Below are 13,831 nucleotides of genomic sequence, written 5' to 3'. Positions count from 1 at the left end.
CTTCCAGAAACTCCTCAGCTCTGTTCCACTGTAGCTGTGTGTAACACAAGTAACCTTTTTTTGCACAATTTAAATTATACAAATTCAGAATAAAAAATATTCCAGACTGACTCCTCTCTTCAGCCAGCCTGGGTAAAGTATCAGTGGCCCAGTGTGTTTAGCTACCATTTCATTCTATCCAGAAAATCCTTTTGACAAATAGCCCAAGATGAAGTATTACATAGTCACTTCTTTACTCTGTATTTCTTTAACTATATTCCCAGTACTAGTCAAAATGTGTCTCCCCTCCCCCCCAACACACACACACACAGAGAAAAGGGTCAAGGGTGGGAGCGTCACAGATCCACAGGCCTGGTGCTCTCAAACAGCTCTGGAACAGTCCGTGGGAGGACCCCTTTAGTGGGTTGACCTTGTTAGTGACAGTGTGACTGTGGGGTAAGTCCTTTGGCTTTACCACCTCCTGGGACTGAACTTTGGCACCATCACCACCCCTGCTTCACTCCATGAGCTCCCCTCAGCAAGTGCACCGGAACTGGACACTTTTTTTGGTTGTGCAAGTCTTGCCCCAGGGAGCAAGAAATGTTAAGATTTTCTTTTATCATAGCAAGCATTTTCTGAGGAAGATTGACATTTTTTCATCAGCTCTCGACACTGATGCTGCTGTATTCGCAGCTCCTGATTGGCAGGGGGTGGGGAGGCATGATCTGGACATCCCCATGACTTGGCTATCTCCACAGTGGTAGAATGCCCCCTTGAGGTCATGAGCAGCTGGCACAACTTAATCATCTTTGAGACTGCAGTGAGTTGTGGGGGACCATGATCAAGGGAGGGTTAAAAAGGGCAGCACTAGGAGGTGATCGGCTGTGTAGAACAAAAATGAACTAACCAGATCCAAAGCTAGAGCTAATTTTTCAATTAAGTGATACCTTCATTGTAAGGAACTGATTTTTTTCCCTTTAATAGGCACTTTTGTATAGTGTGACCTCTTTTATAAAGTGGAATGAAGCAGTTTACATATCTAATGTGCAGATGTGGCTCTAACTTAGTACCTTTTTTTAAGGTGATATTTGGATGAAGGTTACAGAGAAGCTGAAAGCATACTAGTGATACATCATCTTGTAGAAATAAAAACACATGTTCAGCTTAACTTACATTATGGCTTCATTGGAGCCAAGAAACTAACAGCTGTGATGTGATTACCTGCTGTCAGTAGAATGAATTGTAATATAAAATCTGTAAGAATATACTGGCTGGCTAGAGACCTGCCCAGCAAAGGAAAATACAAAAAGTTAGCCTGCTAAACATCTATCTAGATCTCCCAAACTGCACCAAATACTCTGCCAACACATTGCAGGTGACATACTGAGGTGTGAGTATTATTATTTTTGACCCTATAGTATATTATTCTAGACTGCACCTCTGCATATGTTAACCATTTCTTTCCCTTTCTCTAGCAACCCTCATGCTAGAGCAGGGGTAGGCAGCCTGTGGCACTCACACTGTCTGGGTCCTGGCCACTGATCCAGGGGGCTCTGCATTTTAATTTTAAATGAAGCTTCTTAAATATTTTTAAAAACTTATTTACTTTACATACAACAATAATTTAGTTATATATTATGGACTTATAGAAAGAGACTTTCTAAAAATGTTAAAATATATGACTGGCACGCGAAACCTTAAATCAGAGTGAATAAATGAAGACTTGGCACACCACTTGTGAAAGGTTGCTGACCCCTGTGCTAGAGGGTCCCAATGTATCACAACAAAGAGAAACAATGTACTTGGTACATGCTCAGATTTAGGTTAGTGTATGTAGGTTATTGCATTTTGCCATATGTTGTAAAATTAGGGTGACCAGATGTTCTGATTTTATAGGAACAGTCCTAATTATTGGGTCTTTTTCTTATATAGGCTCCTGTTACCCCCACCTCCCCAGCCCCTGTCCCAGGTTTTCACACTTGCTGTCTGGTCACCCTATGTAAAATATAGTCCTTCTTTGTATAGAGTAAATGTCTTTCAGGTCCCCTGACCTAAGCCCCTTGGATCCAAACTCTACATCTAATGCCACTAGAAAAAAGAAAGTGAAAGCTAGGGGAAACAATGCAGAAAACTTAAACCTGAATCTTCCAACGAAGGGAAGGAAACAAATTCCTATTTTTCAACCAACTTCACCAATGAGTGTGGGAGACAGTTTTCACAAGAGCACAGATTATGCAATTTGTTATCTTTGCAGGAGTCAGCTCAGATCTTGCAGCAGTCTGAACTGAATGCGAAACTCACATGCAAAAATAAAAATCCTGATAACTAATCAAGTTATTTCTTTTACAGGCTGGGGAGCAGGAGAGGAGTTTCTATCTAAAATACTTAGGAGGCACTTAAATACAGCTGTAATGGCAATGGGGGTGTTTGTTAGATCAGTGCCATTTTAGCAGTTCTGTCCATCAGCTCTGTGTGCCCTTGATATAACTGCAGCTGTATGATTTTAATATAATCCACTACCAGTGAGCCAGGCAATTTACAGACTCAAATATCCCTCCCATAGATTGGCGGGGGTGAACTGGGCCAAGGTGGTAAGGGTTGTGAAGTAGCACTGTCTGAACCAGTCAAACTCTGGAACCCACAATGCAAGTGCCAGTTCAAATGGAGGCGAAACGAGTTTGCGCCTCTATTCCATCAGTTCTTTGTCTTAAAATAGATTTTTAAAAAATGCACTGTGTAATAGAATGTCTTGGCAGGGATTAGAACAGGCTGTAAATCCTACAGTACAGCCTACTGCAGTTTGTATAATTCTGAGAATTTGGTAAATGGAACTGAATATTCACTTCGGGGGGCGGGGAGAGGGAGTGATAATGCTAAGTGAAGGTGCTTTCTTTGTGCTACTGTTTTTTTTTCTTTGGCATCAGCCAGTTGCAAAACAGCAGACATGTACTTGATGCTATTCAGTGGCACAGCAGGAACAGGGCTTGGTGCCAAAGTAATTATACTCTGTTTAGAATTTAGCCACCTGATGCACTGCATATGGCCTTATATACTGTAATGCAAATCCTGTGTGTGTTACACAGGCTTGGAACCAGTGCACAACGATTTGAAAAATGCTTTTTAAACAAAACCCATGCTGTCTGTCCTTGTTCACTTTCAAATCTCTGAGGCATGGGCCAACAGGATAATGCCAAATGTCCATAGTAAATATTCCACACACGGCCTCACTGCTATCAAGGACAAAAGTAACAGGCATGGCTGGGGAAAATGAAAATAAAAAGCTTTGGTTTTGCACGTCACTCACTATGCTTATCAATGGGTTAAAATATTTACCTTAGCAGTGGTTCTCCTAAGCCTATTTTTGGCTGAATTGAGGTTTATCTCAACAGGATGTCTAGTATCAGAAATTTCTTGTTTCTAGAGATCCCATTTACAGTAGTTTTTTTTTTTTTTTTTTTTTTTTTTTCTAAAAACAAACCGTAGGCAACATCTAACCAAGAGATCTACTAGTAACACTTCTGTTTTGAGGACAGTTCAAGCAGCGCAGATATTAACTATTGAACATCTGTATTCCTTCCTCCTCTTATCCTGAATAATACCAGTGTTGTACGGTTGCAAACCAGAAAGAAACCATGACTAAAACTTAGAAGGAAACTTTTGTGTCCAGCAGATGAACAAGAATTATGATTTAAGAGTCTAAATCATGCTTGAACAAAACAGTTGTGTATTTTACAAGATTTTAGAACTACACTCCATTGTGTTCAGTCAGTGAATTTTGTATTGTTTGCTAATTGCAGTACTTAAATACATAATTTAAAAAGCAACAGTTCCATATACGTTGTACATATGGAATCTCTGTATTACTGAAGTACTATTACAGATGTACAGAATGTGGTACGTAATGTCACATTATACAACTGTGGGTTCCTGATTTCCACACCTAAGCTGCATGAAAATCTCAGCCTTCAAAGTTGAGTTACTACTTGTTTTATGACTTGCCAACTACAGAGAAGAATTGTGAATCAAATTAATCATTGCTATCAAATTCCACTGTCATTAAAGTTATACTAAAAATAAATTTGGCCCTTTGCTTTTAAAACAGCAGTATGGCTTTATAATCTTTCCATTTTTGGTTATAATTATGACTACAAAAAGCACTGAATGAACTATACATTTCAACAGTGGAGGCCAGCGCTTTACTATTGAAAAGTGTGTGGTACTGCCATGAAATTAATAATCACTTTGAGCATCCCTTATAAATTCATGGAAACTAGCTGCTCAGTCACAGCAGGATAGAAGACAGTTGATCAATGTGCGCTGCTGCTCCTCTGACCAGGGAGAACAGTAAGGCATTTACAATTTTTTATATTCCATACCACTGCAAATTCCTTTAAGGCATATCATGCTGCCTTCCCAAATGTAGTTTGCATCACAAAGCCCTTTTTGTCTTGTGTCGTGATCCAGTTTAATATTTAACCTTTAAAGTTACTAAAGTTCAGCACTGAGCCTTCAAAAGAGCACATGCCTACCAAAGTCCAGCTTATATCAAAAGGATGATCTCACTTGTCCCCCACAGGAAAGTATGCAAGTCATGCAAATGTAGCCAGGAGGATCACAGCTTGAGCTCTGACGCAGAAGATGATCGGAAAATTGGCCGCTTGTTGTCTGACTCCAAGTATTCTACTCTCACTGCTCGGGTGAAAGGTGGTGATGGTGTTCGCATCTACAAAAGGAACCGCATGATCATCACTAATCCTATTGTGTCTCGGAAAGATCCAACGTTTGACACGATAACTTATGAGTGGGCTCCACCGGGACTGACCCAGAAGCTGGTAAGGATTTGCCAGTTGAGTAATTTGCTCTCCATTGAGTAACAGTCCCTGTTGGAGACCTTGCCATTAAAGTATTAAAACCTGTGGTTTCTCTTAGGGTTAAAGTTCAAGCAATGGTTAGTATATTGTGAAAACCACACAAGTGCAGAAATAACTTCAGTAGGTTCAGGCTGCAACAATAGTTGATGATGGCTTGTGGTAGGTTTGTTTCTTTATTTTGGTTTTTCGGGGATGCATATGTGAGGCTAGGTTCACTTACATTTTCAGGAGAAACATCTAATGTATTTTACAAATGTAAAGTCTACCACATTAATATAGTTAATGCCCAGTAAAACATTATTGAGTGGACAACCTATCTCTGCTGTACATCTGGATATACTAAATCTGTGCTTCCCACATAAGTGTTCTTAAGCTGAAAAAACAGGCTAATGGTTTCTCAGCTTTCTTCAGGATGGTCATAAGGAATATGGCATGTTTCAGTTTGTTCCAAAGCTAAACAATTGGGATGCTAATCTTCCATGAATAGATGCCTTTGATGCTTGCTGTGTTGGTTTGACTCTCCTGAAAATCTAAATGTAAGACCTACTGAAACTCTGGTATGCTTACATGAAGGTGGTTTAATGTGACGCATTTCAAGGCCCTGGGTTTTTTCAGCTAACCTTCTAAACTGTATGACTCCATTTTTCAAAAAACAAGGCCACTATATTAAAGCTGTAAGACAAATGCAGCATCTACATCTGAGGCCTTATTTGCAAATTTCCTGTCTGAGTCTCATTAAAAATGAGCCATAGTCTCAACAGTAGATGTGAAATAATCTCCTTTTAAACAGCAGTTTCGTTTTTCTTGACCCTTTGAGGCCGTCAATAGTGTGGGCTTAATTTGAGGTGCAGTATCTCTCTTCTTTAACCAGAAGCAGTCAGTGATCACTTCCTGACCAGTAAATCATAAACTGGTCCTAAATCTCTCCAGGATGAAGCATTACTTCCTCTTTAATTCTCTGTCTAGGCCGCTGGATTAGCTTTCTTAAGCTATTTCTGCACAGAGCCAATCTACAACAGTCGTTGTAAAAGTGGTGTTCACTTTGGGGTTTAAGCTGCAATAGCTTTTGTAGCTTGCTTTAGGTCTTAAAGTAATAATCTGATGTAAGTGATAACTGGCTAATAAGAACTATACATGGAAGTTCCACATTTTTGCCACTTACAAATATGCAAAAAGAGACTAGTTAATACCATCCCTTAAAGGCAAACCTCAAAGTTGAGGAAGATGCTTATTAATATTACCAACAGAACACTAGATAGCATACAGATAAGAGAGACTAGGTCCCTGCCCTAAAGTCTACAGTTTAGGCCCCAAGACCATAATAAACACTTGCTCAGACTAAATTCCTCGTTTGCTTACTCATGTGAATAATCCTACTGAATGCCATGTTCTTTCTTGTGTAAAGACTAGCACTTAATACTGCCAACCCAGGCTCATGACAATAAATGATGACATATCTGTTTAACAGTTTGTCTCTCTAAGCATTATTGCCCTTGTCCCTCTAGAAATGACTGGAAGTGCAATCCTCTTTGTCCAGTTGAAATTAACTACCTCTCCCAGAATGATCAAGCGCCAGATACTACTCTCTCAGGCCACGTCTAGACTACGCGCCATATCGGCACGTTAAAATCGATTGCTCGGGGATCAATTATATCCCGTCTAGATTAGACGCGATTATCGATCCCTGAGCACGCTTATATTGATTCCGGAACTCCACCAACCCCAACGGAGTTCCGGAATCGACATGGCGAGCCGCGGACATCGATCCCGCGCGGTGAGGACGGGTGAGTAAATCGATTTTTAGATATTTGACTTCAGCTACATTATTCACGGAGCTGAAATTGCGTATCTAAAATCGATTTTACCCCGTAGTGTAGACCAGCCCTCAGAAGAGGTTTCTCCTCCTTCCTGTCTTGTCCTGAATCTCTTGGATCCAGAAGTCCTTGTCAGAACAAGATTTCCCCCCCCCCCCATAGAATTCCAGAATCTCCTACTTCTGGCTGGCTTGGAATAGTGAGAAACTAGGCTTCTCAATTCCATCAGTACTTCCAGTCTCTGGAAGCAAGTGCTGATGCGTGAAAATAGGTGCAGTGAGCTGCAGGAGTTACATGAGGGACAAGTTGAGGAGTTTGGCTAAGAGGCATCACTTATACTGGCAAATATCCTACAGAAGCTCTGCACGACCTTCTAATGTTACAGGGTAGAGTGACTGACTTAATACTCTGTTTAAAAGCTTGTCACTGAAAAGGAATGAGGAATGGGATTGTCTGAGCACCTGTTTTAGAAATACAGGTGCAAATAAAATGTTAATTGTCCATAGATTCTGTCAGCTCAAAAGCAGGTGCAGAAACTAGGATTTACAATAGACTAACAATTGTCTGGAATACAAAATTTTCTATAACATTCTAAATGTTTCAGGGTTCAGATTAAAAACAGAGTGAAATCCTGGCCTCATTAGCTAAATCTACACTAGAATAAGACCCACATCATGGCTCTGGCTGGCCCGAGTCAGCTGTCTTGGGCTTGGGCTGCAACTTGTACTATTGCTGTGTAGAAGTTTGGGCCTAGGCTGGAGCCAGAGCTCTGAGATCCCGTGAAGTGGGAGGGTCTCAAAATCTAGAGTCCAGACAGAGTCCAAAAGTCTACACAGCAATATTACAGCCCTACAGCCTGATCCTGAGTCAGCTGACCAGCCCAGTTAAAGATATTTAATTGCTGTGTGGACATACCTATTATTGACAACAGGAGTTTTGCTACTGAGTTGAGTGAGATTTCACCCGTTTCCCATTTGTGCAGCAGATTGTTTAAAACTTGCTTGTGGGAAACCAGAAACTTTCAGCTTCACTTACAACAAAACTAGGTTGCTGCTGTGTCCATGCAGAGAGCATGCTATACTGTAATATTTGTCCTAAGCTATTGAGGATGCTGTGTAGCCATTCTGTTCTGGTTAAGTAGCACACTCAAGATGAATTGAGATTGATAGATACATGAGGGTGAGTTAAAATACAGGACTTGGCATAAATTCAGGGCCAGAAAAAAGGGGCATAACCTACTTAGTGACTGGTCAGTCAGCATCCAGTAGTATACAGGTCATTGCTGCTTGTTAAAATGTCTTGTGTGCTTCAGTTCTTCTAAAAAATGGTTACTCTAGCTGGTCCTGTAGTAGCTTGAAATTTTTGCAAATGGGCTTTATTTTTATGGAACTGAAATGTTTATTATATCCACCATACATAAACAGAAGTACAAGGGCCATCCATCCATAAATATCATGGTCAACCTTTTAGCAAATGTAACTCTTTCAACAATGGTGAAGGTATTCAATAACTGCTTTCTCTGAGAACCAACTATTGCTGAACTTGTCAGGCTTACATGACAAACATTTGCCATGCTAGCAAGTGCCATCTTCTTCTTACCCCCTCCCTTCCTAAAAGGCAAAGGGAAAATAAAGAGAAATATCTGGACACAGGTGCCCCTGAAACAAACTTCAAGAGACTGGATGGCTGGACTATGTAACTTATTTTTCATTAAGTGTCATAAGTCAGTAGCTAGGAGCCCCACTGTTATCTGGGGTCCAGTTGTATTTATTTCATAGGGAAACCTCTGAAATGATCCCTGTCACATCAGTACTGAAGCTGAGACATTTCTTACAGCTAAATACAGTCTTGAGTAGACCAAATCAGCTGTTTAACTCAAAAACAAAATTAAGTTTTATGCGTATTTGAGCCAAAAAAGGGTTCTTCACCATCTGAATGGGTAGCTTGTTTGCTTTAAAATCCAGTTAGATCACACATTCTTTTCTATGGCCACTATTTGGACTTGGTATATACTGCAATTATGGGAACAAATGAAAACATTTTAAAAATATTTTGGAAGTAAGCTAACTCATAGAAGGAATTTGAGGGGAATTTGATTGCTCAGATTGCTTTGAGCTATGTGCTCTGGTATTTAAACATCACACATACTCTCTCTCTCTCTCTCTTCTGAGGGTGTCTTTTCCTCTTCAGATTTAAGCTAGGATGATTTTTAGGCTGCTCCAAAAATTCTCTTCTATGCTCCAAAGAAGGATTTAGAAGTAAGGGTAAAGTTGCAGGATTTATCAAATCAGGGAGGCATACGTGGTATTTATTTCTTAACTAAACTGCCTTCCCTGTTTGGGGAAAAAGTTATTGTTCTCTAGAATCATGCAACTATGTAATCACATTTTTTCAATTAAAAATAGAGCACTGTGTTGTAATAGGAGGCCAAGAATCCATCTTATTTGACTGTCTGACTATTTAATCAAGCAGCTACTACTGGTGGCGTGTGTGTTTGTTCTTCAAGGGGGAAAAAAAATACAGCTGGAATGTTTGGTTAACCAATGTTTTGTCTTTCACAGGTCCCAGGGGAGATAGGAAGCTTGCTTGGGGATCCAGAGAACAATAATGGCAGTTCTCCAAACTAACATGATTTTTTTTTTTTTTAAGCACACTTCCCAGTTTTACCAGAAATCCAATTTTCAGCATGATGAAGGCGGGCTATTGAATAGTGGACTGCACAGCACTGTGGAGGGTTATTGTCTATTCATGGAATTAAAATTATTCATTTAGTTTTAGGTCTTTACTTAACTCTTGATTCATAGCCATATTGCCCTTTATGGTTCTGAATCTACCACATGCCTACTGGTAATCATGTGTCTATGAATGCAGTGTAATAATCTTGTTCAGAGAGGAGAACATTTAGAGAGCCTTCTGGTGGCTGGACAAGTTGCCTGATCCTAAAGTTCAGACTAAAGAGCTGTAAATTAGATTCTTACAGCCGTGGCAGACTAGGGTGTCCAAAAGGGAACCTTTTTTTTTCTCCCCCTCTGTGCCGCCCCCACCCCCCGAAAGATTCTGAAACCTTTAATTAAATTTCCAGCATGATTTTGATTTCAGACATTTTTGATGTAAAGTCACATTTCCAGTAAAAACAAATGTTCATTAACTTTGAACATTGATAAACATTTTGGTTAAATTGATAAACATGACATTTTCATGAGAAATTCTGAACATTAACAATTTTTGTGAAAAGCTTAAACAAACACCTTTTGGGTCAGGAAAAACCTCTAACCAGCAGTAGTGACTTTTTCCCTTCTGAATACCAAGTGGAAATCTAGGGATTTTCCTTAATATTGTTGTCCTGAAGTGGCTGGCTCAAGAACAGAAGGAAGTTCAGTGCTTGTTTTCAGTGAGCTGGGTCTGTGTAAGTAATGAAGTGGGTATCCAAAATCCAAGGGGAAAATGAAGAGAAGAGTTTGAACTATCTGAATGAAATAGTCAGGGGGTGAAAAATGAGAATGTTAGTCCCAAAGTATGCAAGTGAAGGTATCCTAATAGAACATTTTGATTATATGTAATCATAGTAAAAGAAGAATCTCACTTTTATTACCACTAAATCCAGTCTTCAGTGATAGGTTGGACTTCTCTGACCTGTTCTTAAGTCACTTAAGCATCTCCTTCATCTGGAAGGGAGAAAGCGCACTGTATCTGGCCTTGTCTTGAAGATGGCCAAGCTGGCCAATACCTTTCCGTGGCTTAGAAAGGCTTATGAATTTTGCTGTCATTTTTCATTTTCTTTACATTACATTTATTTAAAAAAAAAAAAAAAACCAAAAAATCCTCGCATCTGGCACTGGAATAAGATGTCTTAAATAGGTATGTTGACATATATATTGGTCTCATGGCTCTGCTATAGGAGTACATTAGTCTTGCTAAATTATTATTAAATTTGTTCATTAAGGCTTACCAGTTTTTGCCTGTTGCTTTTTGTCTTTCGTGCTGCAGCTGAACTAGACCAGCAGATTTTGAGCTGTCTATTCTGTTATCTTTAATATTCTTGGATAAACTGCCTTGACTCTTTTTCCACTCAATAAATGCTTATGGCAGTATATTCTCACATAGCTTCCATAGAAATGAAATAGATATGTCTGTGACACATTTAATTGCGCTTAAAGTAGCTGCAGCATTTCTGTAGCTTGCTTTAGATTTATGACAGATATATATGCATAAAAGCTGGGCGAATGTTGTCTTTTCTTGTGTGGTCTTCTGTAGAAACTCGTCTTTTTTTATTAAGGATCAACATTTTTTTAAGGGAGCTTCAACATGATCTTGAGTTTAGTATCCACAGCTGTCTATAGGACACTTATTTGGTGGGGCTGTAAATTATCAGGAGCAAAAATCAACACTTTGAAGACCTATCTGTCTATTCACAAGGTAAATAGACAATTTGTCTAAATACCATTGCTTGCAATGGCATTTATTTACACTGCCAAAAACGTGGGGTGAAAACCTGGTCTTTGGGGAACTCAATGGGCATTTAACCATTGACTGATTTCTGTGAGGTCAGGATTTCTCCCATTAGACTATGGTAAAATCACTTTTCTAATTGAGCTCTGAAATCAGATGGAAATTTCATGATATTTCAGAAATATCATCTTTTTGCTAAAGATAGTTGAGAATCTACATTAAGGGTTTTTTTTTTACAACTCTTATTGGCTGTTTAATGTTTGCTACTCTGTGTAAACAACTTCTCTACCCACTTAAGACACACTAAACAGTTAAGTCTTTCGTTCCATTACTGTTCTGTTTGTAAATGCTGACAAAGTAAGACTCAAATCTAATGCAGCTGAATGCTAGTCTTAAAAATGAATGTCACGCAGCCAACTGGCAGCCTACTAGCTCTTCACACTAAAGTAGGAAAAAAGGTCTCCAATGGGAAACTCCCTTTCCTTTAAGATCTATGCCAGAAATCATTTAAGTGTACAGAAAACATCCTCCTGCAAATGTTCATTCAGCATGGGACAAGACTTGTCATAGGACCAAAAAAAAAGCCATGAATTCAATGGCCAGCTGGCTACCAAGGGAATCTTCCATCAGATTAACTTTATTCAGAGAGCTGTTTCTTAATTGCCCTCTTTCAAATTCTCTTGAAGCTGCTGACCACCATCCATATGACAAAATCAGTAATGCAGGAATGTTGGTGGCCATCTATTTCAAAGCTGTCAGTTCAGTAGTCACCCAGCTTCTTATTGGCATATAGGTTTATCTAGAGGTGACGGGGGGAGGGGGTCATTTGACTCTCCTCCCCCCCCCCCCCCACACACACACAATTTGTTGCTTGGCTTATACTGTGTGCGCTCACAGTCTGTGTGCTCAGTAACATTGCTGAAGCCAGCTGCCCTCACTCTGCCCCTGGGAGGCATGGGTAGTCTCTGGGTTTTCCTGTTATGCAATGGATAAAATGAAGGATCATCTGCCAATGTATAGCTTGGAGTAATTTTCTTGTAACATCTTTCTTAAACTAACCAAAACTCATTAACATCTCGCCCACTTGCTGTGTGCAATTCTTGAGGTTTATAAGCTGTTGGTTTTGGTTATACAATGCTATAGACTCGCCTCTGACTCTCCCAGTTGTAACGGCTGAAAGCCACCTGGCTTTTGGCAGCTGCTTCGTACAATCGCTCAGCAATAGGAAGAAAGTCTCCTGACACATACTCGGTACTGGTTGTAGCCTTTTATCTAAAATATGCCCATAGGAGCACTTTCAACCTAGAACATTTAGGACCTACTGTACTCAAGAAGAAACTATTATTCAAAAAAATCTAGACATACCAGCTTTCCACAAGCTGGGAGAATACATGGGTTCAAAGAATTCATTTTCTTGTTAGTAAGCATTGTCTTTAAATCTAAAAGGCTTTTCTCTGCAGGTAGACACTGGCTGTAAACAGATGTAAGCCTCTTGACAGACTCCTAGCATGGTGGGGGTAGAAAACTGGCTTTTTTGGGTGGATTTTTTTTCTATCAATGCTTAACAAGCCACTGGATGCTGAGTGAGAGGGGCAGGGATATGGAACCAGGAATTTTGATATCATTCTAATTTATGCTGTCTTTAGTTAACTTTTTGCTAAATAAGGTCCTGATGCAACTTCCAACTAAGTCACTTGGAGTTGGATGGAAACCATAAGTGAGTAGCTGCTTTCTGCACTAGCTGAGGCTTTCAGTGGTAGCCCTCATGGAGCATAATGTAGTGATATGATGGGGCCTGGGTGAATGGGTGACAAAGCCTGAATCAGAGAGGAATGATTTGTCATTCTAACCAAATGTGGATGGGACAGGGCCACCAGAGGGGGGGCAAGTGGGGCAATTTTCCCCGGGCTCCACAGGGGCCCCCACGAGAGTTTCTCAGGGCCCCTAGAGTGGGGCCCCCGGTGCTTCTTCCGCTCCCGGTCTTTGCCGGCAGGGGGTCCTTCCGCTCCGGGGTGGAAGGACCGCCCGCTGCCAAATTACTGCCGAAGCAGGACCCACCACTGAAGTGCAGTCGGGTCTTCGGGGCAGCCGGTGGGGGACCCCCGCCACGGGTCTTCGGGGCACTTTGGCAGCAGGTCCCGGAGCGGAAGGACCCCCCACCACAGAATTACCACTGAAGCGGGGGCTCCCCGCTGCAAAAGACCGCAGGCCCCTGGAATCCTCTGGGCGGCCCTGGGATGGGGTAAAGCTCTTCTGGCCGACACTTCTTTTTTTCAATATCTAGGAACAGCTGAGAGCCCAAAGCCATCCTCAATGCAAATGATAGGAATAAAATTATAAAGACATGGCACATATCAACCCTGCTATACCTGCTAGATGCTGCCCCCATTCCCCCCTGCCACCCGCTCCATTTTAGAAGGGGAAAATTGACTGACTTGAATACAATACACACTACTCTAGCTAGCTTAGTATTAAATACCGATGTGGTTATGCACAAAGGTGTATCAACTGGTCTGTTCCCTTCTAGCTGCTTAGACATAATTGAGCTGATCACACACTTCAAACTTCTTCTAATAGCTCATCTGAAGCTAAAGATTAAGGGACAACTCTACCAGAATAATTTTTTTTTTAATTACCAAATACACTTGTATTAGGCAAATAGCTTTTTGAAAACTCTCATGGCAACCAAAGATGTTGATTAGAATGGCTTGTTTATGT

The 13,831-nt window shown here is 40.5% G+C and overlaps 1 protein-coding gene across 1 annotated transcript in view; it reads left to right on the top strand.

The window, feature by feature from the left end:
• The window catches only part of LMCD1 (LIM and cysteine rich domains 1), a 70,086-nt gene that overhangs the window by 39,359 nt on the left and 16,896 nt on the right, over window positions 1–13,831 (top strand). The window contains exon 3 of the mRNA XM_032784203.2: window positions 4,556–4,811. Coding sequence (XP_032640094.1) covers window positions 4,556–4,811 — 256 coding nt within the window. The remainder of the gene's footprint in view (window positions 1–4,555; window positions 4,812–13,831) is intronic.

The sequence above is a fragment of the Chelonoidis abingdonii genome, chromosome 17 (assembly GCF_003597395.2).
Source record: "Chelonoidis abingdonii isolate Lonesome George chromosome 17, CheloAbing_2.0, whole genome shotgun sequence".
NCBI lineage: Eukaryota > Metazoa > Chordata > Testudines > Testudinidae > Chelonoidis > Chelonoidis abingdonii.
This window is presented reverse-complemented; position numbering and strand designations above follow the sequence as displayed.